The sequence below is a fragment of the Protobothrops mucrosquamatus genome, unplaced genomic scaffold (assembly GCF_001527695.2).
Source record: "Protobothrops mucrosquamatus isolate PMUCROS unplaced genomic scaffold, P.Mucros_1.0 scaffold2329, whole genome shotgun sequence".
NCBI classification, from domain to species: domain Eukaryota; kingdom Metazoa; phylum Chordata; class Lepidosauria; order Squamata; family Viperidae; genus Protobothrops; species Protobothrops mucrosquamatus.
In genome coordinates, this window is record NW_015388412.1 from 196,303 (window position 1) to 223,961 (window position 27,659).

The 27,659-nt window shown below is 44.1% G+C and overlaps 4 protein-coding genes across 4 annotated transcripts in view; 2 read left to right on the forward strand and 2 right to left on the reverse strand.

Moving 5' to 3' along the window:
• FUNDC2 (FUN14 domain containing 2) overlaps positions 1 to 6,525 on the forward strand; it is an 8,590-nt gene extending 2,065 nt beyond the window's left edge. The window contains exons 2-5 of the mRNA XM_015824726.2: positions 2,661 to 2,811; positions 3,425 to 3,500; positions 4,347 to 4,484; positions 6,334 to 6,525. Of these exons, the coding sequence (XP_015680212.2) occupies positions 2,661 to 2,811; positions 3,425 to 3,500; positions 4,347 to 4,484; positions 6,334 to 6,411 (443 nt within the window). The 3' untranslated portion in view covers positions 6,412 to 6,525. The remainder of the gene's footprint in view (positions 1 to 2,660; positions 2,812 to 3,424; positions 3,501 to 4,346; positions 4,485 to 6,333) is intronic.
• A 3,523-nt stretch (positions 6,526 to 10,048) lies between these two features.
• On the reverse strand, positions 10,049 to 12,942 carry CMC4 (C-X9-C motif containing 4). Its single transcript, XM_015824718.1, has 2 exons — positions 12,880 to 12,942; positions 10,049 to 11,252 (listed from the first exon to the last, which is right to left on the reverse strand). The coding sequence occupies exons 1-2, from the start codon at positions 12,935 to 12,937 to the stop codon at positions 11,083 to 11,085; spliced, it is 228 nt and encodes a 75-aa protein (XP_015680204.1). The 5' UTR covers positions 12,938 to 12,942; the 3' UTR covers positions 10,049 to 11,082.
• A 1,272-nt stretch (positions 12,943 to 14,214) lies between these two features.
• MTCP1 (mature T cell proliferation 1) lies at positions 14,215 to 15,016 on the reverse strand. The gene is made up of 4 exons (XM_015824720.1): positions 14,808 to 15,016; positions 14,538 to 14,708; positions 14,370 to 14,422; positions 14,215 to 14,242 (listed from the first exon to the last, which is right to left on the reverse strand). Exons 1-3 carry the CDS (start codon positions 14,922 to 14,924, stop codon positions 14,375 to 14,377), a joined length of 336 nt encoding a protein of 111 aa, XP_015680206.1. The 5' UTR covers positions 14,925 to 15,016; the 3' UTR covers positions 14,215 to 14,242; positions 14,370 to 14,374.
• Positions 15,017 to 19,052: 4,036 nt separating this feature from the next.
• Positions 19,053 to 26,400, forward strand: BRCC3 (BRCA1/BRCA2-containing complex subunit 3). The gene is made up of 8 exons (XM_015824727.1): positions 19,053 to 19,157; positions 20,244 to 20,363; positions 20,715 to 20,802; positions 21,632 to 21,720; positions 22,733 to 22,788; positions 24,470 to 24,601; positions 25,454 to 25,497; positions 25,762 to 26,400. Exons 1-8 carry the CDS (start codon positions 19,053 to 19,055, stop codon positions 25,911 to 25,913), a joined length of 786 nt encoding a protein of 261 aa, XP_015680213.1. The 3' UTR covers positions 25,914 to 26,400.
• The last annotated feature ends 1,259 nt before the right edge of the window (positions 26,401 to 27,659 follow it).

Sequence of the window (27,659 nt, forward strand, 5' to 3'; positions counted from 1 at the left end):
AGAACAATTAACCAGTGGAACAACCTGCCTCCAGAAGCGGTGAATGCTCCAACACTGGAAGATTTTAAGAAGAGACTGGACAGCCATTTGTCTGAAATGGTATAGGGTTTCCTGCCTGAGCAGGGGGTTGGACTAGATGACCTCCAAGGTCCCTTCCAACTTTATTATTATTATTATTATTATTATTATTATTATTATTATTATTATTATTATTATTATTATTATTATTATACCACTTGCAGGAATTGAGCATGGCTTGTCTAGAGAAAAGAAGGACTAGAGGTGACATGATGGTGTGCAAATGTTTGAGGGGCTGCCACAAAGAAGTGTGTGTGTGTGTGTGTGTGTGTGTGTGTGTGTGTGTGTGTGTGTGTGAACCTATTTTCCATAGCACCAGAGGACAGGACAAGAAGTAAGGTGGAAGCTCATTAAAAGAGAGAAGCGACCTAGAACTAAGGAGACATTTCTGACAGTCAGAACAATTAATCAGTGTAATGATTTGCTTCCAAAAGTTGTGGCTGCTCCATCACTGGAGGTTTTTATGAAAAGACTGGACAGCCACTTGTCTGAAATGGTATAGGCCAGGATTTCCTGTTTGAGTAGGAGGTTGGACTAGAAGATCTCCAAGGTCCCTTCCAACTCTTTCTTCTCTTAAGTTCTGTTAAAAAAAGCAGAGGTTCTCAATATGCCTCTTTGTGGTTTTGCAGCTTGAAAGTAGATTGTGGGAAACAGTTCAAAATCCGTGATTGAGTAATATCTTTAATAGCGACAGACCAAAGCAGAATAAAAGAATGTGCAATCTTCCAAATTCTTCAGAACGCCTAATTTTTCTTTTCTTTTTTTCCTGTTTTTTCTTTGCACCTTCTTTTTTCTCTAGTGTTTTCCTTTTTTAACGTTTTTCTTTTTTTATAAATTTTATCTTTGGCAGAAGTGTAACAAAGTATATTTTTAAAAAACTGAGAAGCTACAGAGGGAAGGAAAGATGCATAGCAAGAAATACAAAAATAGCACAATACATTAGGTCATTTGCAACAAACAACACAGCAAGTTTAAAATTGTGGTAATGAGATCAATATGAAGAACTCATTTGACAAATTTTAGGACATGCTAATTTAGATTTATTTATTGCAGCTAAATAATTTCTTATTGAAAACCTCAGTGAAAGCAAGCACAATGCAAAACAGCTCAAAAGCTGTAATCTTTAACTAATAGTAATTCTAAACTAAAAGACAGTGATTCCTTTTATCGTTTCAGAAGTTTCTGGATTTCAGTTCACATTAATTTTCAGTATACATAGTTTTGGATGTAATGTTTTGGAAAGCAAAGCGAATGAATAGAATAGAATAAAATATAAATAGAATAAAATAAAAATTGGAATGGAATAGGAATATAATAGAAATAGAATAGAATATTTAAATGTACACTAATCAGCATACATTAAAATGAAATTTCGTTGCATTCAGCTCTCAAAAAAATAAAACTTTGTTTCCATTCTGGTCATTAATATATTTGCATTCCATGTTAGTGGATACAAATAAGCCCTATACAAAAACAACAACAACTAATTGTATCTTATGAATTGTGTTCTGGAAAACACAAACATTTGTGCACTCTTGAGCTATTTAGTTGGTCCTCATTAAGTGTTCAGCATTTCTAGATTTTTCTCTGTCCCCATGGCTTGTTTTGGGTTTTTTTTTTTTTTGTTATGAGCTAACACTTTCTGGAAGAAAGTTGAGATGAAAAGTTCTTTTCCACGTCAGTCTATAATACTGGGCTTTGCGCCCAATACAATTGCAGGCATTGTTGTTATTTAAGATGATAATAATTGAACATGTTTAACAGAAACAGATGTACAATGTTAGAACTGGAAAGTGCCATTTAGAGGCGCCTATGAAATAAGTCAACGTATTTATTGAGTTCTACAAGCTCCTCTGTCTACGTTCATCTCTATTAAATTCATACATTTATAGACAGACATAATAGGGATATTGTAACTCCTGACAGTCAGCAGTGAGTTAGCTTGCAGTGCTACATTCTAACCACTGCACCAACACGGCTAAAATATGCTAGGCCAGTGGTTCTCAACCTTTTTAATGCCGCGACCCCCAACCGGTCGTAAGTCGAGGACTAAACCGGTCGTAAGTTGAGGACTACCCAACCGGTTGTAAGTCGAGGACTTTCCCTGCCCGGGAGCACCACACATGCGTGGTTCCTCCCCCTGCGCTGGCCGAGGCATAGCTGGCAAGCGGCAGAGACAGAGCAGGCCGACCACCAGCTGGCCCAGCTCAAGGGAGGTAAGGCACCCGCCGGAAAAGGGGAAAAAAATGGCGGACAGCCTTGCTTGGCGACCCCCATGAAATGGTCAATCGACCCCAAATGGGGTCGCGACCCATAGGTTGAGAACCGCTGTGCTAGGCTAAAATATGCTTGGCTTGTTTGTGATTTGATTATGATTTATTCATATTTTTTGCCAGCTTTTTTTTTTTGCAAATGATGTCATTTTTTCATTTGCTCCATAAATTATGGGGAACAATCCATGGATGAGAGCAGGGTGCGAATTGCATTTGTGAAAGGAGCGTCTGCCATTTCACTTCTTTTTGCATTTTATTTTCTTTCTTTTTTTTTAATCACCTTATGATTTTTACCCTGATTTTTTCCAGGGAGGCAGAATAGTGATGAGGATGTGCTGGACCTGGCTGAATACACAAAGAATCAACCGTGGTGGCGCAAGCTATTTGGGCCGAGTTCAACGTCCAATGAAGAAAAATACAACGTGGCCACCCAGCTGGCGATTGGAGGCGTCACGGGATGGTGAGGCTGTTGGTTGCCCTTGGATTGAATGATGGGTGACAGATGACAGGGACAGGCCCAGGGTCACCCAGCTGGCTTCATTCCCAAGGCAGGATTAGAACTCACTGTCTCCTGGCGATTGGCCCAAAGTCACCCAGCCGCCTTTCATGGCTGAGGCGGGACTAGGATTCCCAGTCTCCTGGCGATTGGCCCAAGGTCACTTAGCCAGCTTTCATACCTAAGGCGGGAGTAGAACTCACCATCTCCTCCTGATTGGCTCAAAGTCATCCAGTTAGCTTTTGTGCTTAAGGTGGAACTCCTGGGGATTGGCCCGCTTTTCATGCCTAAGATCAGGCGTAGGCAACCTTGGCTCTTTTATGACTCGTGGACTTCAACTCCCAGAATTCCTCAGCCAGCTGTGCTGAGGGAAAGGGAGAGGTTTCCAAGCTGAGCCATGCTGGCTCAGGAATTCTGGGAGTTGAAGTCCACGAGTCATAAAAAGAGCCAAGGTTGTCCACCCCTGCCTAAGATGGAACTTCAGTCTCCTGGGTTCTCAACTGGTGCTTGAACCACAACATCAAACTGACTCTCCTCTAGCCTGGTTTTATTTGACACTCTCCCTTTGGATTCACAGGTGCACCGGGTTCATCTTCCAGAAGGTTGGCAAACTAGCAGCAACAGCAGTGGGCGGGGGCTTCTTCCTGCTTCAGGTGGGTTCTCGCTTGGGCTTGGGTTGATGGGCAGCACAAGGGGAATGCCATCTATCTTCAGCATGTTTTATTTCAGCGGTGATAGAAATTAGGATAATTTAATGGAGCCTTACGTCCCTTGCATTTTGACTTGGCCACGTAGCACATTCAGATGTGACATACTTCCCTTTTACTGCAGAACTTCTTTATAGACATATTCAGGTCAGGGACAGCCTCATGCTATTGTGTGTCATGGGATACCCTGCTGTTCCCGATAGGACATCTTTGCTTCTAGAGATCGGGAACAGGGAACAGGTGCCTCTTCCTGTCTTTCAATAACATCGGGACAGTTCCTGAGGGGGGTCTTTCATACCGCAGCCAGTTTTGCAGTTTGATTAGCTATAGAGGGTGGCATCCATTGGAGCTGCCTGCAAGGGTCAGGGAGTTGAGATCCTGCTCTGCAGTAGTCCCGCTTCTTCCTGGGCAGAAAATGTCCGCCGTGCATGCCTTTCTTCCTTTGTCATGAAGTGAGTCAACTAGGGCAGGGGTAGGCAACCTCGGCTCTTTTTATGACTCGTGGACTTCCACTCCCAGAATTCCTGAGCCAGCATGGGGGAAACTATGGCCCCCTCATGACTCGTGGATTTCAACTCCCAGAATTCCTGAGCCAGCTGTGCTGAGGGGAAAGGGAGAGATTCCAAGCTGAGCCATGCTGGCTCAGGAATTCTGGGAGTTGAAGTCCACAAGTCATAAAAAGAGCCAAGATTGCCTATCCCTGGACTAGGGAAATGAGCAAATTGTCCAGGAAAACCTGGCTTTACGTGCAGACCTTTGCTTCATGAAACCTTTCCTCCCCCCCCCCCCCAGCTTGCAAACCACACAGGATACATCAAAATCGACTGGAAGATGGTGGAACGAGATGTAAGCAAAGCTAAGAAGCACCTGAAGTTTTCAGGTAGCACCTCCAGCAAGCTGGCGCCAGAGATGAAGAGCCAATTTGATGAGGTGAGGCTGAAGGCCAAGCCCGTGAAAAGATGGGTTTGGAGGGCTGATTGCTGGGCTGGGGCAAGAAAAATGGAATAATTGTGCAGTAGAGAAGGCGGACTGAAGAATTAGGGTGAGCAGTCCGCGGTCCTCCCAGGACTGTGCTTCCCTTCCTAGCTAAGCAACAGTTACACAGCCGTTGAATATCGGTGGCACAGTTTTCTCCAGCATAAAGGCAAGATATCCAGATAGAGAATAGAGCTGGAAGGGACCTTGGAGGTCTTCTAGTCCAGCCCCCTGCTCAAGCAGGAGAACCTATACCGTCTCAGACAGGTGATTGTCTAGTCTCTTTTTAAAAATCTCCAGTGATGGGGCGCCCACGATTTCCGAGGGTAAGCTGTTCCACATGTCAGTGAATGTCCTAAAATAACCTTAACAGAGTTTCAAAAAAAAAAATCTCCTTCCCAAATCTGTGTAGATACGACTGCACCCTTGCACCATCACCTCCTCCTCCGAGCAACTTTGACTAAGCTGTGGACATCCACAGGGCATGTCTGCTAGATTGCATGTGGCCTGTTAGATCACCTTTTGAGCATTAGATTAGACAACTCTCAGTCGTTTTGCTCAATTCTCTTTGTTGACTTTGGGGGATCTTTGTTTCACCCGTTACCGTTAAGTCTTCCATGAGCTGATCAGTCAGTTATTAGACAGGGCTTACATGTGTTAAACCTCAGCTTGTTTTAGCCACAGAATTTCGGAGAAACCATACACGTTGGTTCTGCAGAAATTGCTCAGATGCAAAGGATGGTTTGTGAACCAGAACAGCGGGGTTCACCCAACATGCTAAAGAAACGTCATTAAAGTTTACATAAAGGTACCCAAACTGCAGAAGAGCTAGGCATTTTCTAAGTTGAACGAGGGAAGCAATTCTGGAAGGAGGGGAGTTTTGCCGAGTGCTGCTTTGGATCCATCGTAGTCCAAGTGGCTCGCTTGGCTATGTCATTTTATCTCCCCGCTGTTCCCAAAGAAATACTGATTTGTGAGGACTTTTAAAACAAGGCTTTTCAACCAGTGGTACGGGTACCACCTGTGGTACATTGGCACCTGGCAGGTGGTACGTGACCATCCTAGAAAAGTGGTAGCAGGGGAGGGGAATGAGCTGAAGCGGTGGCAGCACCGCACAAGCCTGAGCGAGAGATGGCTGGAGCTGCAGGGCTGTCAGGGCTCAGCGGAAGCGCCAGGATCAGTGTCAGGCTCCAGCCAGAGCTCAGCGCTGATCCTGGTGCTTCTGCTGAGCCCAGAAGAAGCGCCGATCAGCTGGAGTGTTGCAGCCTCTCCAGGGTCTTGTGATTTACATTCAGATGCTTGGCAACTGATTCATATTTATGACGGTCATAGTGTCCCAGGGTCATGTGAAGTGACCAAAACCTGCTGCAACCACCCAGCAGACGGGGGGGAATAAAAACCAACCCCCCTCACCCCACCCCCGCTGCCAATCCTCAACAGAAATGCTCACAACAATGAAAACCTCGGACAGGAGGAAGAGCGCTGCCAGATGGGCAGGCAGGTGTCTTGCTCGGCTGTGGCTTGGGGGGCACTTTTTTCAGTGCCATTGTAACTTCAAACAGTCACTAAGCGAACTGTTGTAAGTCGAGGACTACCTGTACTTTATTACTTTTTTCCTTTTTTTTTTTTTGGTCATCAAGTTTTTGACACCTTGCTAGGCGACTGGTGGTACTCGGATGTTGCCATATCCTAAAAGTGGTCCAGTGGGTGAAAAGGTTGAAAAGCCCTGTTTTAAAAGCTCTAGCAGCGGAAGCACGAAGCGTCCGAGCCCAGCCCCTGTAAACTTTTCCTTTTGTCGCTCCAGGCCGTCAGTTTTCTGAAGAGGAACGTTCTGCTGTCTGGAGGCTTCGTCGGTGGGTTCTTGCTTGGCATGGCTTCTTAGGAGTCCTGCCCAATCTGCCTTTCCACCTGCTGGTGCTGCGGCCATCTCCTGCTTCGTTCCTCCACTGCCCGGTTAGCCCACTGAAGCACTCAGCCTCCTGACTTGCCCTTTTTTTTTTTTTTGTGATACCTGCAAAGTAGCACCTAGAAACACCACCACTAGGCCTTTTTCCCCCCTATTAGTTCCTCCTTTTTTATTCGATACAGGAGGGAAATTGGATTAATCTTCAGGATGCACTCAACCCCTGCCTGAGATTCCAGAATCTGCAGAATTCCCCTTCCCTCCCACAGCATTTATTTTTTCCCTCTTACTGGCGTAACCTACACACCTTACTCTGGAAGGACCCATAGCATCTGCTTTTGCGTTCACCTTCTCATTAAGGGTCAAGAGAACTTCCTGCACCTCCTCGCAGGCCACAGAAGCCAGCAGGTCTACAGGATGGGATGAGAGCATATCCTGAAATAACTGCCATCCAGAAATGGCCGCTTCTTCCAGGCTTCCTAGCAAAGTCGGTGCCCGGGAGGAACGGCCCCTTGGACTCATCCAAGTTTTTATTTATACTACAGGATTACTGGAATAATCTGTGGAAACTCTTTGGACTGCTGTGTGGGATTCTCCGTAGTCCTCCATGTCTGACTGGAGGCCTGGAAGACTTGGCAGGGCTGCCTGTCGAGGAAAATATCATTCGTGGTAGCCCTGCGGAGACGGTCAAAGTAATGCTGGCTTCTCCGTGGTGGGATGGCGGCAGGAGTAGAGTCTGGCGCTTGCAGCTGTTAAGATAAATTCAAGTCTTGGTAGCAACTGCCTGTGAATCACGGGAGTGGAATTATGTTGAGGGTCTCGACTGTCTGGTTCAGAACTCTTGAGCGGTGGGCTGCAGGGTGAAGAGGGAGCTGGGTAGGGGTCCTCCTGCATCGGAGGATTAATTTTAGCTCAGGGTGAAAGGGGCAGAATTTGCCTAAACTTTATAGGAATGGATATTGAGCGGAAAGATATAATGCTTTAGGTGTGATGTCTCCTGAGGTTCTCACCATTTTATCCGTGGGATAATGGCATTAGCTCATTGACTCATCCCTTTTTTCCCCACCCAATCTCTATAAATGCATGCATTATTGAACAGCAGAAAGCTTTTTTGGCCTGCAACCTCTTTCATTGATCTTAGGTAGAACTCTGTGCCATAAAGACTTACGCCGTCCTTAAGAGTGTTTATAGCAATAGCATTCAGAATTATATACCGCCCTGTAGTATTTACAACGTTCTCTAGTTTGGAAGGTAGAAGCGTTATCTGCATGTTGCCCCCATCAATCTGGGCCTTCATTTCGCCAACCTCGGAAGGATGGAAGGCTGAGTCAGCCTTCAGCCCTGTCAGGATCGAACTCCTGGCAGTGGGCAGAGTTTGCCTGCAATACTGCATTCTAACCACCATCGGGGCTTATCATCATAGGCGCCCCCAAGGCTCATCGTATGTTTCTAAGAACATACAGGACTATGTTTCACCTTGCGAAACTCTAGCTTTATGAGATTATTGGAGGAAAACAACCAGCTTGATATTCTGACAACGTGGAATCTCCGGAGTTAAAGGCAGACTTGCTTTCACGGCAAATCACTGATCTCCTGACCTGAACCAAGGCAACAAGAAATTAGTGTTTCTCAAACTTGGCAAGTTTTTAAGAAATGAGGACTTTGCCTTCCAGAATTCCCCAGCCCAGTATACCTGGGGAGTCCACGTGTCTCAAAAATCGCCAAGCTTGTGAAGCACTGGTCTTGAATAATGGCCTTTTCTAGGAGTTGAGCAAAGATTAAGGGTCTAAATTTGTGACTGCGTGTATTCATACCACGTGTCTTTTGTCATTGCTGCTTCCCAAAGGAAATCTATGATCACTGTAGTCCTTGGGCAGTAGAATTCCGAGTACTTGCAGGACAGGTTTTAACGATTTCAAAGGTCCCCAGAACTTCCGGTGAATTTCAGCGAGACAAGAGTCCAGTTTCAAGGTTTTTATTATCTACCAGGAGATGCCTAAAATAATTTCCATGCTAGGAAGTCTTTAAACACAAGAGGGAGCTTGAATAAGCCGACTGACCTATTGGGAAACACGAGAGAATAATGTCACCCTTTGGGGATACAGAATGGATGCAGGGGGAAAAAAAATCTTGTAAAAGCATTTCAGTAGAAGACATTCAACTGACAGTTCTTTTATATAGCACTTTGGATTTAGTCTTCTGTTTAAATGTTTGTAAAAGATTTTTTTTTCCTCCTGCAGGAACATAAATGGCTCACTTGTCTACAACATTTTAAAACAGATGCGTCTTTCTCCCAGAATCGCACAACTCTTACTTATGATGCAAAGACATAGTTGCTTTGCAATTAGTTACTGTCAATATAATCCAAAGACATCTTTAGAGATTGAAGTTAAAACATTATAGACAGTGGGTCAAATTTAATTTAACTGTCTGGGGCACAGTTGCAAAACTGAATACTGAATCCTATCAGCCTTGTGTGTCAGACTTAAGAGGAATCTACGGTTCTAGGTTTTTATACAATATTCAAATGTTTTGAAGTGAGAATTAAATGGTTTTTTGGAGTCTCTTTTATTTATTCAACCTGTATGCCCTCAGAGCTCTTGGAAAATGGAAAATCTCTTAGAAGTGTGAGGTTCATGTATTTTTTTCAATTAAGCCTAGAAGAATTAAAAGGAAACGTTGAAAAAGGTTACGATTGTAATTACTCAGAATAATTTTGTCTCGTGTGGCTATTGGTGTTTGCTGAATAGTGGGCAACCTGATGCTTTGCTAATTAGTTTATATGATTGATTAATACCAAATATTCTATTGTATGTCCTACAAAGCAGTGGGCCTATTTCATATACAGATCTCTTATAATTTGCAATGCAGACATTCATTTTTATTAAGTCCAGGCTGTATAGTATTCTACCACAAATAACTCTTTTCCTGAACTTGGAAAATCCCAGTCCACTCAGATCACAGCTCCATATTATCATTGTCTGGCCTTGAACTGTAACTCGCATGATTCTGGCCGTGCTAGTTAGGGCACACGCCTATATCTGGTTTATACTGGGCTGGCAATAGGACTCCGTTCTAGAGCATTTTTTATTTTATTTGGGAGAGCTAGAGCAGTGTTTCTCAACCTTGACAATTTTAAGGCATGTGGACTTCAACTCCCAGAATTCCACAGCCAGCAATGCTGGCTGTGGAATTCTGGGAGTTGAAGTCCACATGCCTTAAAATTGTCACGGTTGAGAAACACAGCTAGAGAATAAGCTCAGAGCCTTATATTTACAAAACAGGCACCGCTCTGCTGAGCTATAGCCTCTCCCTGCAAACTTCCAACAAATCTGATAACTTCTTCAAGTTACTGAAAGAGAATTGCAGACGTAAAATACACATTTTGTGGTTTGACTTCAGCTACTGAATGTCCTGCCCATGACATTCATCGGATTCGAAATAAGGGATTATCTCTGCCAATTATTTGGACCGCTAATAACTATGCATTTCTCAGTGACCTAGACTTCACTCTTAAGAGGAGAAACTTAACTCTGTCCCGTCATCCGCATAATTCTGTCCAAGAAAGGCAATTCAAAATAAGTCCGTTCTCTTGGGCCTGAAGTATTAAGATAACATGACCGTACCCTTGTATGGATTGTGTATTTATTGAGTTGCAGCAGCTTGCCCCACCAGCTTTGCCAAAGCCCGCTTATGGCGTACACAACATTGCAGTTATTTTGCGATGGTTTTCCAACATTGAGGAGGCACAAGATACAGAACAGCAAGAGTTGTAAAGGGTGCTCCAGATCCCTTGGGGAAACATTTGACTAAGTCGGGGTGCTACCCTTAAAACATTCCATTCACAGAAATGGGATTTCATCTGCATACATAGCAAAAGGTTGAATTTTAAAAATAATACTTGCAACTCTGGCTTTCCACAAAGTGCCTATTGCTTTACAAATAGGGGAAAGGAGGTCACACAGCACACATCCCTGAAATCAGCTGCTTCTACCACAGCATTACATAAATCAACATTGTGCAATTGGATTTGACCGCTACTGAATCAAAATCCAGAGAACTAGGTGGTTTGATCTTACCTTTTTTTCTCAGTGAGAAAACCTGGCACGTTCGGGTAACCTACCGATGGGCTAAAAAGCTGGCTTTAGTAGTTGCCAACCTGTTCCTGTCTAGCGGAAAAGGACAACTCTTGAACAGAGCGAGAAACGGCCGACTTCACGAGCGTGTAAAGTCTTTGCGTTTCAACAAAGGACCCGCTTTACCTACCACACACACGTAACAAAAGATTGCCTGAAATTTGGCGCCCAGCCAAATGGCTGGATTTCACCTTCCAGTTGGAATATTGCTCTTCTGGACCACAGAACAAATGACACGGACTATTCACGGATCGAGGGGGTTCTACTCCAAATCTACTTTACAATAAGGCTACAGCAGTAACATGGTTTTTGACAACAAAAGTGCTAGGAGCTCTACTCTTCCGACAGGCGGGCTCATCGTCGTCTTCGGGTTTCCGCTTCGGGCGGTCTGGAAGAGGAGCTGGCTTGCGCTGTGGGAGCAGCCCTCCCATGCTAGAGAATAAATTGAGGTATAGCGCGGTAGCTACGTAGGCGGCAGGTAAGGCTGCTCGGCCCTCTCGGAGAAGGGTCTTCCTCAAGACTGCAGAGGGTGAGGTTGGTTGGAATCGGGTACCTGCTTCTCTCTCTCTCTTTCCACCCCCTTAAAGCCTGAACAAGAGAGGGATATGCCCTTGGGGTACTGGGCACAACACCGTCTCATCTCCTGGAAGACAGCTTCGCATCTAGATTCCAAGTAGTTGTTTGCTGGAACGAAAGAAGACCCAATGGTGAGTGGTCTGCAGAATGGAGGGGGGGCAGGCAGAATCCCCTTCAAAATAGGCCTATGACCACCAACGAACACGCACCACGCCATTTCTAAAAGTCGTTAAGGCAGACATGTCAAACACAAGGCCCGGGGGCCGGATGCGGCCCGCGAAGTGGTTTCATGTGGCCCGTGAAGCCATCCTGGAAACAGTGAGGGAACGGCCCCCGCTGCCTTGGCCCTGGCCCAGGCCAGCCGGAAGCCAATGTACAATTTTGTGGTGGCCATCTATGCTGAAACGCATTCAGTCTTAGCTCCACAAGGCCGTCTGGAAACAGCAAGGAACCAGCCCCTGCCGCATCGGCCCCGCCCCCTGGGTGCATGCTGGGGAGGTGTCACCCTTTGTGAGGAATGAAGAAATGGACCATGCCTTGGCGCTTGCCCCGGTCCCACCTTCTGCCAGAGACCCCCAGATCTGTCCCACTCCTGACCAGGCCCCCACAGGCCCCCTTGACGTGAACGATGTAGAGCTGGCCACGCCCACCCAGTAGGCTGCACCCTCTCCATCCACACCCACCCAGTAGGCCACACCCATCCGCCCCCCCCGAGGGCAACCACAATGCTGATGCGGCCCTCAATGAAATTGAGTTTGACACCCCTGCGTTAAAGGTCTCCAGAAGATGTCATGAAATTTGCAATTTTTCAACAAGGAACCAAAATGACGTTCATGACTGCAGTAACTACATTTAATGTTAATGCACGCAGGTTTAATGGAAATGAGATCGGGATACTTGGGTTTCTTCAACTTTTAGCGGTATCAATACTTGATGTTATATCAGGTCTCCCGCCTTGGGCAGGACGTTTCGACTAGACCTCCAAGGCTCCTTCTAGCTTCTACGATTCTCGGTCTATATCTGGGATGAAGGCTTTAATTACAGGCTACAATTTAAGCTGGCGCTTAAGAATTGCTCGCAGAGCACCAGAAGTTCACACAAATATAGACACACAGATCTGACCTCTGTAGCATTTTGTTGTTCTGAAGAGCTTCGACGTTATTAAAACGCAGCAGGTTGTAAAGGAAAGAGTACAGAGTAGAAAAACACGGCAAAAACTATTTCCTCTAGCAATTTAGGATAAACATGAATAGCTAAATTTGGAAGGAAATCTTGTTTACTCCAGAAGCAATTGCTTTCACCCCCACGACCTCAGCAAGCAATCAAAACTGGACACGGGCTGCTGGGAAGTCATATGCAGTCTATGGATAGGGGTACAGTTTAAATCATTTCTGCTAATAAGTATGAAGTAATAATAATAATTAATAATAATAATAATAATAATAATAATAATAATAATAATAATAATAATAATAAAGTTGGAAGGGACCTTGGAGGTCATCTAGTCCAACCCCCTGCTCAGGCAGGAAACCCTATACCATTTCAGACAAATGGCTGTCCAGTCTCTTCTTAAAAACTTCCAGTGTTGGAGCATTCACCGCTTCTCCCCTTTTATTATTATTTTGAGTTCGCTGAACCCATATTTTCTAAAAATGCTTCGAAGGGCCTGGAAAAGGCATCTATTTACTTAACAATAATTCAAATGCTACGAAATCAAGAGAAGCCACTTACTTACCTTGCAAACATTTCTGGATTTCACAGGCATGTTTCTTACAGGGGTCTTTTGCAGCCATAATCAAGGAACTAGAACAAAATTCAGAAAGAAAAATATTATCCTGGCAAACTGGAGGGTCAACGCTCCTAAGGCCCTATCTAAAAAAAAAACAAAAAACAACTTCATTTCTCCTCCCATCTGTAATTTGGTAATAGAGGATCCAGCCAGTCAAGGATTTTCTTCACCCTCTTTAAGTCCATTTTCTTGCTCCTGAAAAGGGTTACCTGCCAATCTCCCACGTGTCACCGAGAGAGCTGGCAAGAGTCCAGGTGAGTTTTGCCTTCCCCAAAGCTTGCCAAGCAAAAGACAACATAGAATGGAGACAGTTCTAGGAGGATTACAATGCGCTAACCTGGTTTGCTTAAACCCAGCTTGCCAAAATAAAATCTGATGGGTTCATGCAACAAAACCAAAGATCACCATCACAGTAAATAGCTTCGTATCGTAGACTAAGTCATCATCAGACTTTGTTAGCTTAGTGTGATAAATAAACCCAGCCAGAGAAAGATGACTTCTCCTTAATAGATCCTGGGATTTATCAACCGCTAAGTTGTTAAGTTCCTTTTCTAAATTTTGGAATGACACTTAGAAAGACACAGCCTTCCCTTATTACAAACGTCGTTAAACAAACTTGTTGGATAGCATGCACTCAAAGTCAAAGGATGAAAAATAAAAGATTGCATGCGTTGGAGAAATGAGTGGAACTTGAATGATAGTTCCTTGTTCGTGAGAGGAAAGGAAAGGAAAGGAAGATATTTTGAAAACTAGATTCTCCCCTCTGAGTCACTGGTCTCGTAAAAACATGTAGGGAACAGTGTAACCCCTAGTGATGCTGCCAGAAATTAATAAGATGAAAAACCAAACACACAACATCCTTGGTCGGTAAAAGAACACAGTATTTTTCAAGGCGGTTCATTCGAGGAAGAAGTTATGACCTGCTTTACTGGATCAAGACCAGGGTCCATGGGGCCCAGCCATCCATTCTGACCTTCCCCACTCCCCCCCCCCCCAGGCTTCTGGAAGCTCTGCAAGCAGGAGGGCTGAGACCATCGCCATTGCTTGTTACTCCGCTCTTAACCGTGGCCTTCCGACCAGCTTTCCAGCAGGGGAGGGGCAGGTCCAGTCTGCCTACCTAAAACTGCCCCTCTGCTTTCAAGTGGCCCATGGGACTCTTCTCGACTGCCTGTCCTAAGCTCTTGAGTGACGCTGCTCTGGGCGGTTAAGAGAGTTGCACGCCACGGTCTGCCTCAGGGGCAGCGGCATGTCGAGTGCTAGGAGGTAACACATAAAAAACAAACAGGACACCATCCTACAGTTGCAGCTCCTGAAAGACAAAAAGCCGGCATGAAAGAACCACCGTGAGTAAAAAAGAAAAGCGGAAACTAAAAAAAAAAAAAATGAACCCAAGGGAGGGGGGGGGGGGGGGAAGACGAGAGGGGGAAGAAGCTCACCAGATCTAATTGCTTGTCAGGAGTCTCAACAGCAGCTCTTCCACTCCCATGATCTGCAAGGACCCAAAGACGCATTTATTGTAGCCCAGCCAACGGGACGATATCATCGGGACTAGACTTCCACCAACTCTCCACTGGGCAAGGTTTAGTTTGCTGAAGGCAACCTACCATGAGGTGGTGTTCAATGCCCCAGATGCGAGAGTTACTATCCCGGTACCGCAGCCCCTCTGAGAGCTGCCACATGTGGGGCAGCCGAGAAGCGGGAAGGCGGCTGGGGCGCACGGCTTCACCCAGGGGGACAGGGATTCTTCTGATCCGGGCTTTCAGCGTCCCTCCTTCCTAAAGAAGGGAGAAGCACAAAAGGCAATCGCGACACACTCCAGCCAAAACCAGTCTAATCAACCTGGGCAAGGAAGCAAGGAGCAAAAGGGCGCTTACCTCTTCTGGTGCCACCAGCCATGTTGCTTGGGTCTCATCACAGTAGACACCCATCCGTCGTACCCAGAGGCGGACAGGTGGGTCCTGGGCGTCGCCACCTCCCTCACCTTCCTCCATGCCCTGCTATTGGCTAGGAAGGCCCGCCCTGGATTCCCATGTCTACACGTCCACTTTTACCTCTGAGCAAAGATACGCAATTGTTAGTCCTGCAAAGAGGCGGCGCCAGGAGGGAGAGCCAGGTTGCATGCAGTGTCCTAGCACCATGAAGAGCATGTTAAAAAAAAAAAAAAAGGAAAGAGTTTAAGAAATGTGTGCCGGTCATTGTCCCTTTGGAGAGATGAGGTGGATTCCATTGGAAAGGTCTTTTGAGAAGAAAAGTGTGGTCAGTTATGATACGACCTACCCGTTAGGACCAAGTCAGTCTTTCTCAACCACGGCAGCTTTAGGAGGTGTGGACTTCAAATCCCAGAATTCTCCAGCCAGCTGGGAATTGGAAGTCCACACATCTTAAATATTGCTGAGGGTGACAAACACCAATCCAAGTGAGCCTGCCATCTGGATGAGGCCTCGAGAGCGCAACACAGTTCAATTTCCTCATTGACATTACCCCAGTTTGCCTTCCCATTCTTTTCTTTCTCTCTTTTAGCTGATCTCTCCACAACCACGTTAAGACCATTTTGGGAGGAGAAAACAAAATAAATCTACAAAATCTGAAATCAAGAAACTGGTGATTTGGGGCATTATGTTCTCTGCTGCTATCACTCGAAATGGCTTTTAAGTGCTGAGTAAGGTAGACCTATGAAATAGCAGGAAGGACAAAATCCCTCTCAAAAGGCACATTATTTTCCCTCTTTGGGGTAAAACGGAATTGCTAAAGAGCTGGCAAAGCACAGCAATATGAAAATTATTTAGTATCCCAATTGCATGAGTTGCATGGGTGTCCCACAGATCTTCCAGTATAAGGACAGACGAATTTAGCTCTTCTTTTTGGCCAAAAAACAAACAAAACAAAAAACCACAAGACGCAAACAAGCATCATGTACTTTCAGTGAAATTCTTTTTAGCATTTTGCTTTCATGTACGGGACAAAGCAGGAAACAAAAATTCAGTAGTATAAGCAAAGGGGTGAAAATGTTGGGAAAGGAATATATATTTCTAGTATTTTTTTTTTTAATCTAGCATACTAGTGTTGAACTGAGTGGCTGAAAAATAAGGGTGTTCTAAGCTGCTAGGAAGAAGAAACACACATCAAAACACTTTGGGTAGCAACAGAAAAGAAAGCGATGTGGTTAACCACTTCGGTGGCAAACTTTGGAAAAACCATGTAGCATTTCATCACTGCGAAGAAATGCAGAGTAGGCCAAGCAAGGTACAAGCTGTTCCTATGAGCTTAAAAGTTCCCATGAGCTTAAACATTCCTCCACAACTTCTTGGGCTCAAATGACTAAATATGCCGAATGTACCAAGAGCTGCTCAAATTACACAATTAAGGACAAATCCACACTATCGGTGTGAAATTTTCCCCAAGAAACATGTACTCCATATAAGACACCCCTCCCCTTCTCTCACACATGCGTATACACACACACACACCGGTGCAGCAAAGTTGGGCCGCACAGTCAACATTCAAAAAGCCAATAGAATAAAAAAAATGCTCATGTTTCTATTCTGGCAGCACTCGGTGCCCTAACTCTCACCATGGAGCTATACTTGAGAGTGACTCAGAGAGGAGAATGTTGCCTATGTTTTGTTTGAAGGAATAAAACTTTCCCAAACTGCACCTTTGGGTCCTTTCAAAAAGTCTCCTATCCACCCAGTAAGAATCAGAGCATTAGGCTTACATCGCTGCAACCTCTCCCTCACATTCTATTTGTACAATTAATTCTGACATCGGCAATTTGCTTAGGAAGAAAAAAGAACATTGAAGACTAATGCTGAAGTCTGTTAGACTCCCTATTTGTGCAGAAAATATAACCAGAGGGGTAGCTGTGCTACTCAATCTGGTGATGAACTTTTTTGTAATACCACCTCCAGATCTGGAGACAAGCAGCTCATTCCCCCCCCTCCCCTCCCCCCCATTTTCTTCTGAACTGCTGAATTTGACTTGTTATGGAACACGAGACAGACGGCTCAGCGTAGAGATGGTAGCAGAACTGAATCAAAAGACAGATCTGTCATAACCAGCATTATTAAGCCGTGCATCATGGCTGCAACAGGCAGGCTTTGCAAGCCTCTTGTGACCACGATTTGTCGGTTTCCAAGTAGTTGTACTGAAATTCAGCTATAGAATGCCAAGATTCCTGCAGTCTGCTAAACATTTATCTGGCCCCGAGACTGTTTACTACTTTTTCTTGGCATCAGTGAGAATTTGAAAAAAAAAGAGAGAAACGAAAATTACGAATAGAAGATATTGTTACAAGAAAAAGAATAAGACAGAGATGGAAGGCAGCGGAAGAAGTCAACAATTCCAAACTGCATCAAAAGGTGGAGACTGTAGCTCCTAGATGCTATTACATTTTATAAACTCAATTCTAAGCAATGAGATTTGGTGGGGGGTTTTTTTCTTTGCAGCCCTCTTTCCCTTTTTGCAGTTCTGCAAAATTGGTACCCATTTGTGCAGTATTTCAGAATTCCTATTCCTTGTCCTGATTTCCTTGAGTCTGGGACAAGAAAAGAGATCGCTTTCTGCATAATGACCTACGGAGGCAACCCGCAATTGCAATTCCGTTCGGATCTTGGAAGCCTAGAGAAAGTAGGACCCACACTTTCCCACAATTTTAATAGAAGCCTTGCAGCCCAAATCTTTTCCAACCAACGTATTTTACCCCTAAGATGATGCTATACCCGCTGGGAACGGTTTCCTGTTTATCCCATTCCAATAAAGAGAGACCAGGGGAAGGCAGACTTAGCTGGTCCAGCAGCCATCTAGAGACGGCAGTGTGTCACGTCAACACACTGACATCCAGCTAGTTCAAGGCCCAGCAACTGTATACCACCCCCCACCCCACTTGCTAGTGTTTGACCGTAATTGGATTTCTTTTCGTGTGTGACTTAGCATTCTGACCAAACCCAGATATACTTGGATTAGTTTCAAGTTGAACATACTGCAAACCTGGAAAGCAGGTTTGTCCACTAGTTGGGAGCCAGTGTGTCGTGTGAACCCAGCCATGGGGAGGGGGGGTCCTGACTTAGGTCACCCTCGCCTCTTTCTGCAGGTCCTCACTCCCTGCCGCAGAGTAAAATCAGACACCCCCCCCCAAGGTGTATGTATGTATATGTATATGTGTGTGTGTATACATATACAATAATCAAAGCACTAAAGAGCAAGTTTGGTGCACCCTGTCGGCCCAAATATGGGAGAAAGTGAGAAAGAGCCTGTGGCCTAGAGGTTAATACATCTGCCTAACATGCAGACAGCCCAGGTTCGAATCTCAGAAGGGTATGTCTGGTTGAAAAGAACTAAAAAGTTCGAAATGGCTATTCCAGTTCTCCCTTAATTCTTTGTTAGCAATCCAAATTTTGAATATATATATATATGTATGTATGTATATATATATGTATATGTACACACATACACACATAGAACCCCTATCAGGCAGAAACTCAACAGGTTCGACCTTCCCTATCAGCGAAGGCGCTCTGCCTGTTGAACTGCCGCCTGCCACTGTAGCCTGGGAGAGCTTCCCTCGACCCGGGGGGCTTCGTCCTTTCCGCTGCCCCCCAAGAACACCCCAGGGGCGTCGCCACAGCCACGCACAGCCCAGCCCTCTTTCCCACCCAGGGGCTGAACCAACTGCCTGCCTGCCTGCCTTCCTGGGCACAGACCGACCCGGCTGTTCCCCTTCGCCAGCCACACACACAAACACACCCAACACAACCCCTTCCCGGCTGAAGGGTGAGCAAAGCACATCGGGCGGCCCACGGCAGACCCCACGGCCGCGTCTCCCTCGCCCCACGGCCGGACGCACACAGCTCGCGCTGCCCAACTCCCCCGCCCCCCGGCCGGAACCGACCTGGTGGTGCAGCGGCGCCGGCGGAACCCACGAGCGCTTCAGCCGAGGCTCGGCCGGGCACTTCCGCCGGGACGGACCGGAAGTCGGCGTCGTCCGGGCAACGCGGGCCTAGGCGGAAGGGCTGCTTGGACTCGAGCGCCGCGCGCCGAGCCAGGCCGATGAACGGGTCCGTCGCTGGTCCGCCTCTCCTCCCGCCTTGACGGTCGCAGTCGGAGGAGCGAAGCCGGCCGGGATGGCGGTGCAGGCGGCCCACTTGGAGGCGGACGCCTTCCTGGTCTGCTTGAACCACGCGCTGAGCACCGAGAAGGAGGAAGTCATGGGGCTCTGCATCGGGGAGGTACGGGCGCTGGGCCGGGCAGGGCAGCCCGAGCGGAGGGGGCGGCCGTCCTCCCCGCGCCGGACGGCAAGCAGAGGCTCAGAAGTGGCCGGGCGACGGGCTCGCCCCGCTGGGGCCGCGCAGGGCGGGGGCGAAGCCGGGCTTGGCCCGGATCTGGCGCTGAGAGGGAAGCCGACGTTTCTGGGGTTGCTTGCTCTTTAGTGCTTTGATTATTGTGTTTTATCCCGCCTTTAATCATATTTAATTATAGAACATTTATTAAATAATATCGAATATGTATTTAAAATGTTCTACTAAATATTTTAAGTATTAAAATAATGTTATAAGTTTATGTAGCGTCCAGTTATATACACATATACACACATATACATACATACATACATACATACATACATACATACATGTATATATATATATATATATATATATATATATATATATATACACATACACACACATATACATATATATGCATGTATATATATATACACACGCACATATACATATGGACATATATGTCTTTGATAATTTTGAATATTGGAATCCCAGGTATGGACATTTAAAGTCAATCAGATAAAAATAAAGCACTCTGGGATGTAAGGTAAAAGGCTTTTTTTAATTAATTGCTGAGCTTTCGTTAACAACCTGTTAACATCATAAAATGTGAACACCAGGAGATTATAAAATCATTAAAAGTTTTAATAAAACATTAAAAGCTTTAAAAGGATTTTAAAAAAGAGACCTAGCTTTCGTTGGTTCCTACCAACATCATCAGGGCATAAATAACTCAATGGGAGAAACTATAACCCAGCCAACGCCTGCGCCTGACCTCTAGACCTCGTAATACACACACACACACACACACACACACACACACATATACATACATACTTGTGCAATGCATAAATCTGCAGGGACATGTAGCATTTTTTAAAAGATGGAGGCAGATAAGATGATAGCTTCTAGGGATCTCTTTACAGTAACCCGATGCAGAGGCTTAGTATATCATGCAGATAACAACGGTGAAATGTATCTTGTGTTGCATTGCCTAGCCATGATTTATTTTTCCTTCTTTGTTATCCTCAGGTTGATACAAGCCGAATTGTTCACATTCACTCAGTGATCATTCTGCGTAGGTCGGATAAAAGAAAAGATCGCGTGGAGATTTCTCCTGAGCAGCTCTCAGCTGCTTCAACAGAAGCAGAGATATCTTTTTACCAAATTTATAGTTCAATGGTGGTTTCAAAGCAGATATATGTTTGCAATCTAGAAAAGAGGCTTCCAGATATGTAGTTTTAATTCATTTTCTTTTCTGTACTGCAAGAGGAGTTTACACTGAAGTGTGTTTACTTTGATTATTATCAGTATTTTTGTTCCTAATGACCTTCCTTGCTTGTTTAAATGTGAGAAAAGCTTTATGGTAGGGATTTATTAAATTACTGTTTCGATGAGGCTGCAAATAAATGTGATTTACAGGTGTTGAACCGCAGTATAAAAATATGCTTACTGTCGTACATATTTTTCAGGTAGTTTTTTGAAAACCCTTAACTAACACACAGATTGGCTGAATTAACAGGACGGCCCATGAGAGTTGTAGGCTGGTATCACTCTCATCCTCACATAACAGTGTGGCCATCACATGTAGGTAAGACACTCTGTCCTGTAATTAAGGGTAAGGTTCCCAAACTGAGTAGGTAACCATTTTTTGAAAGGGTAAGATCGGATGCTTGAAATTATTTTCTTTCCCCCTCTTTCCCATTTGAATGAGTAAAATGTTCTAATGAGCGCCTTTGCTGACTTGAATAAGATTTGAAAGGAGTCACTAAACTATTCTTTATGCTTTATACTTGATAATTAGCTCTAATTAAATTAGCTATACTTGGCTGGCAGAAAAAAAAATCTGGCAGTTGGGACTGAATCTTTGACCTTCTGCTAAGCTGTGGTTCTATCCAATCTGATTTGAGAAGGTTGAAGTACAGAAATATTTCATTGAAGCTAAACTGTGTGTAACTCTTCTACGGTAATATGCCTGTGTTGATCCAGCACTGATTCTCACATGTAGCAAAGTAGTATTGTATTTTCGCCTATTTGGAATGTTTACTTTATTGAACCCTTATCTAGAATTGATTATACTGTCTTTTGGGAAGTGAAGAATATACTGCTTTAAATGCACTGGGAATCAGTGTTTTTCAAGATATTGAAGATAGGATTGCAACCAGACAAGCAACTGATTTCTAGGACTCTGTCTGTACAGTCCTCTTGCTTTCAGTAGTAGCTTTTATGCTCACCTTGATTTTGACTTTCAAAGGTCCTCTATTTGAACAACTTCTTTCCTGGAGCTTTCTGCTGTTTCTGGAAAAAGGGAACATTTTTTTGACTTGATCCTCTGGGGTGCTGATAGTCCCGTGACTGCCATTTCTGCGCAGGAGAGATGTTTGAAATCTCATACCTTTTTTGTTGTTGATTTTCTACAGATGTGCGCACACAAGCAATGTATCAGATGATGGACCAAGGCTTTGTGGGGCTCATCTTCTCCTGTTTCATTGAAGATAAAAATACAAAGGTAAATAGAACACAACTAAATGGCACTTGGTCCTCTGATAGGACAGGTGTTTTGCTATCTGACCTCATTCTGGAATAAATGTTTCGCTCTATGTTTCTAATCAGCCTAGCCAGAAGCTGTTAAAATGTAATGACACTCCTATGCTTTTTAATTTCAGCACGATTTGCAAGAGCATTGCTTTTAAAATTGTGTTAAAAAGTAGATCCTCCGGATATTTTTTTCTTTCCATGCATGATGTTGCCATCCTGGTAGGTAAATTGGGTGGGTCAGTGACCCAGTACAGAATCATAAAGTTTAAAAAGTGCATGAGCTCAGCTAAACAGGATGGTAACTTTGCAACTATCTGTTCAACTGTCTGGCTTTTTTCCCCCCCTCAAAGCATATGTCCAGATATCCAGGGTTCCTAGAGAAAACAAAAGTGGTTGTGTAATTTAGCTATGGGTTTCAAAAATGATTGATAAATCATGGAAGACACTATAAAGATGCCTTGAGATAAGATAATGTTTCCTCAGGTGAATCTCTTGAATACTTAGTTGAAGGTTGAAATTAATGTCTCTGAGCTTCACTGTACCCATGGATGAAATCTGTGAACGCTGATCAAAGTTTGTCCATGAATGTAATGTGTTTCTAGTAGATATAAGTGAACATTAGGAAAGAAACAAGTGACAGGAGACCTTTGGTTCAAACTAAACAGAGTGTGGAATATGTGGTCACATCTCAAGTATCTGGTTTCATTCTGGCTAGAAAGCAGTGAGATAAATATCTGATCAGAGTGCAGATTGAGTAATATGACACTAATCTCTATTTGATAATAACGTGTCCCTCAACAATTTTTCCTCTGCATCCTCCCAGAAAATGGTTGTTGTCAGTATTGGAAAACTGGATTGGGTGGATTTGAAGTAAGCAGCTCCATTGTTGGTAGAGGCGGGGGAGGATGTGTGTGTGTGTGTGTGGAGAGAGTCACTAACGTAACTTCACACCATCAACTATTATTATCTTTCATTTGACACAGACCGGCCGGGTCTTGTATACCTGTTTCCAGTCCATTCAAGCCCAGAAGAGCTCAGAGTAAGGATTTTGTTGAACGTCAGTTCAGCAAGCTTAAAACTTCTCTCACACTTTTCTTCCAATTTCAGGTTTAGTAATTCTCTCCAGTGCATGTAATTTGTGTTGTCTCTATAGTAAACTATGTGAAAAGATGTTCTTTACAATGCTCTACTTTGCCAGTTACTGATCGCCTTTATTCAATTCCTTGTGTGTACGATCACACTTGGCCAATAAAGAATTCTATTCTGTTCTGTTCTGTTCTAATCTTCATTTCTCTATTCTATTCTATACCGTATTCCGTATTCTGTTCTGTTCTATTCCGTATATCATATACTGTATACCGATACCATATTCTGTTCTGTTCTATTCTGTTCTATTCTATTCTATACCATATACCGTATTCTGTTCTATTCCGTATACCGTATACTGTATACCATATTCTGTTCTATTCTATTCTATACCGTATTCCGTATTCCGTTCTGTTCTATTCCGTATATTCTATTCTATCCTATCCTATTCTATTCTATTCTATTCTATTCTATTTAAAGATTCTATCCTATCCTATTCCTTGTTCTGTTCCTTGTTCTGTTCCTTATTCTATTCTATTCTGTATTCTATCCGTCTGCTAATACTCTGTGACAGCTATTTTGCCCCACATTTTATATTATGAAGCAGAGTTGTAAAACAGTTGTAATAAGATGATCTATTGTGCACACGTACACACACACATGGAATGAGTATCTTTTATTGACTTTGATAACTGTTTCAGATGCCTCCCTTTCTCTAGAACTATATATTGCCTTGAAGGGAGGGTAGAAACAGGGCACATTGGTGCAACTTTTCTTTTTGTTTGAATTGTTTGGAGAAGAGGGGTGAAGAGGAAGTCTCTGGCAGAGGGTTGAGGGAGGGGAAAAGAAAGAGAGAGAGAGAAAAACAACAAAAGAAACGCAGAGGAGAGATGAGAAATGTAGCTCTAAGTGGGCACCAGGAGAGCTGAAAGCTGGGATGCAAAAAGGATGTTGTGGGTCAGAGACTTTGACGTTTCGCACTCTGGCTGTAAAAGACCAAATACAAAACAGACGAAGAGGGTGGGAGAAGAAAAGGAGACAAATGCCAAGTCAGAAACAGTTCACGTTTACACAAATAATGTAAGACACGGCATTAGCTTAATAGGAAGGGGCAGAATATTATTCTATTGGCTGAGCTGAATGAGGGCCCGGCTTTTTTGCTCCCTCATTTCAACAAGGTGCAGCTGTCAGTGGGATAATCATGAACGTGCTATGTACTCCCGTTCCCGCTAACAACGGTTAATAAACATGGTTTGTTCAGCGCTGAAAAGAAAGTCTATAACAAAGCAGACAGGCCTCTACATTCACATAGGCCAGGGGTAGGCAACCTCGGCTCTTTTATGACTCGTGGACTTCAACTCCCAGAATTCCTGAGTCAGCAGAGCAGAGCTGACTCAGGAATTCTGGGAGTTGAAGTCCATGAGTCATAAAAGAGCCGAGGTTGCCTACCCCTGACCATAGGCAGTGCGTATGCAGAAATAGGACACCTCTTCCATCTGAGTCTCCTCTACCAAGTTCCTGCCAGGACCAGCAAATAGGAAAAGACAGTTGCCCAAATGGCCTTTAGAAAGCATATAATATTTTTTTCTTTCCTAAATTGTGTTTGTATGACGCGTACACATTTTCCTCTCTAGGTACGAAAGGATTGAAATACCGATCCACGTCGTCCCTCACAACACCATTGGGAAAGTTTGCCTGGAGTCGGCTGTGGAACTGCCCAAAATCTTGTGCCAGGAGGAGCAGGATGCCTATAGGAAAATCCACAGGTGACGTGAAATCCAGCTTCCTTTTTGTGTATGGCGATCCTCAGTCACTCAGGCTGTGGTTGTTCCAAAAGGTGCTTTTTTGAGAGGCAACTGGGCCTTCTTCGTTTTCACTTCTCATCTGAAAAGCTTCTTCGGTTCTCGTCTTCAGAACTGAAGAAGCTTCTTGGATGAGAAGCGAAACGTCTTCAAAAAAAAAAAATAAGGTCCAGTTGTATCTTGAAAAAAAGCACCTTTGGGACAGCTTCCTTTTCCCCTTTGCTTTTTAAATCAACCTGGGCAGGGTGGATAGTCTACACTCAGCCTTCCGGTATCCCATGCACACACCTCCTAAAGCATCCAAGAATGTATTGCCAACTTTTAAGTAGCAAACTGTCTCATTATGGACATGAGGATAGAAGTGGATGTGCAAGCGCCTCGAGAGGTGAAAAGCCACTGGCTGGCAACAATAGTAGCTTTTTATATTTAAATGAAACTTCTAGTAGAGAGAGACATTATCTTAGTGACCAGCTACCAGTTGCTAAGGAGCGGCTGTGAAAGGATGAACTTCTCTGTCTATCTGGCTGCTCACTGGGGAAGAAGGTGCTTTGGTGAATGAAGCCTTTGAAAGATGGATTACATTATAACCCTGACTGCAGTCACTGTGAGAATAGCATAATGGTGAGTTGGGGAGAGGGGGGCAATGTCAAGCAGTTCAGTAACTAGGCCAGAAGGTAGGAAGATAAAGACTTTAGATTCATTTTATCTGTTTCATTTACGGGTCCCTTCTAATTAGGCTGAAAACATAGCTGTGATTTTTGAGGATTGCTGTCAGTGTTTCAATCATACAGGTGTGTCTTCTCTTCCCTTGTTTAGCCTCACCCATCTGGATTCCATAACCAAGATTCACAATGGCTCAGGTAATGGTTTTCCATCTGCCCAGAGTTCGGGGGATGCTGCTTCTCAAGACCCCAAAAGTAGTCATTGGGCTTCCAGGTCCTTAAACATCTGTCTGCTGTTTCCTGTGTAACTAGTGGGGAGGAGCTAACGGTATTTAACACCAAGAGGTGGCATGATCCATGTTGCGTGGGGCTGAAAGTTCCCCAGGCCTTCCCTGCACCCTTTTCTCGCGGTGTCTTTTGGAACGCCTGCATGTTCAAAGCTGCCCCTTCTTTTCTCGCCAGTCTTCACGAAGAACCTCTGCAGCCAGATGTCGGCCATCAGCGGCCCCTTGCTCCAATGGCTGGAGGACCGTTTGGAGCAGAACAAACAACGGATGCACGAACTGCAGCAGGAGAAAGAAGAGCTGTTAGAGGAACTCGCTGCCTTGGAGTGACGAAGGCGAAGGCTTCTGAGCTCCTGGCTTCGGCCCCATCCTGTCTTGCTGCTGCTTCTCCTGCCCTTTCTTCCATCTTGCAGCCATGACTGCTAGAGAACGCCAGGGCCCCTCTGCTCAGTGGCACCCCAGGGCGGTGAGGATTCTGTTGAGCAGGACAGCAGATACCGCAGAAGAAGAAGAAGAAGAAGAAGAAAAAAAAACTTTTTTTACATGGTGGACTTCATTTTTTTTTTTCCTTTAACATAACGGGCCTTGAAGTTGTCAAGGTCAGATAAGTATAAGCACAGCAGCCATTGTCCTTATTGCATTTGGTAGCAACTAATTCTTGATTATCTCGGGACGCACCGTTCTGGTGAGTCTTCGGAGACACGCGTTAATTCTTTTGCCTCGTTCTTGTTCCTCTCATGTTTCTGACTGCAGAACAAGGATTTTGCACGTCTGTCTCTTTTTCAAGTGGAATAAAGTCAAATGATTCGATTCCTTCTGAATGTTGTCCCGTTGCAGCTCCATTCCATATAAAGAAAAAAAAAAGGCAAATAATGCAGAAGAGTCAGTGAATCTAACTGGCTTTATAACCAAGTTTCATTCCATATAAAGGGAAAAAAAGGCAAATAATGCAGAAGAGTCAGTGAATCTAACTGGCTTTATAACCAAGTTTCATTCCATATAAAGAAAAAAAAAGGCAAATAATGCAGAAGAGTCAGTGAATCTAACTGGCTTTATAAACAAATTTCATTCCATATAAAGGGAAAAAAAAGGCAAATAATGGAGAAGAGTCAGTGAATCTAACTGGCTTTATAACCAAGTTTCATTCCATATAAAGAAAAAAAAAGGCAAATAATGCAGAAGAGTCAGTGAATCTAACTGGCTTTATAACCAAGTTTCATTCCATATAAAGAAAAAAAAGGCAAATAATGCAGAAGAGTCAGTGAATCTAACTGGCTTTATAAACAAGTTTCATTAGTAATAAACCTTTGAAAACCTCAGCTGGACAAAACCATCTTAGATTTTCTTTCCAGGACTCAAGGGAGCAAAATGAGTTGATTACGAGAAAAAGCTTTCCAGTTTTTAAGACGAAAAAGGGAAAAAGTGAAGAATCTGTATAGGCAAAACTGCTCTATCTGTTTTTTGCTGGTATCCAATAGCAATGTACAAATAACCTTTTTTTCCTGTCTTCCGCTACTTTCCACCTGCAATATCTGGAGATGGTGTTACTATCTCATACCACATGGCTTGATTCCATCTCTATACATCTCTTTCAGGGCCTCTCAGCTAAACTATCTTAATATATTTTATACCGTACCTGGCAAAAATCAGTACTACCAACATGTGTTTCTTCAGGGTGCTTGTCATGTCGCCTTATCAAAATGTTTGCACCCATGTGACTCTTTTAATTGAAGTGATTAAACAAATCAGAAAGACCCCTGTCCTTGGCTTGTCTAAGGTTTAAACTGGGATCCCTTGTTTTTTTCCCTTAGCAAGCCAAAATTGAGAGTACAGACAATCCAGGCACTGAAAACTTTCCTTATTAGAACAATAAATCAATGAATCTGGTTTGGCCATAATGCTACGGACAGAGATAAACCCCGCATATAAGTTTTATGGGCCCTGACGAGAAACAAAAATGAGTTTATAACATCTGAATTGGTGCATTGGTAGTTACTTGCTGGGCTTAGTGTTGGCCATTACACAAATGCTGCGATTCTGAAAAATGCATGGAGATTGACCAGGTTTCAGAGAATG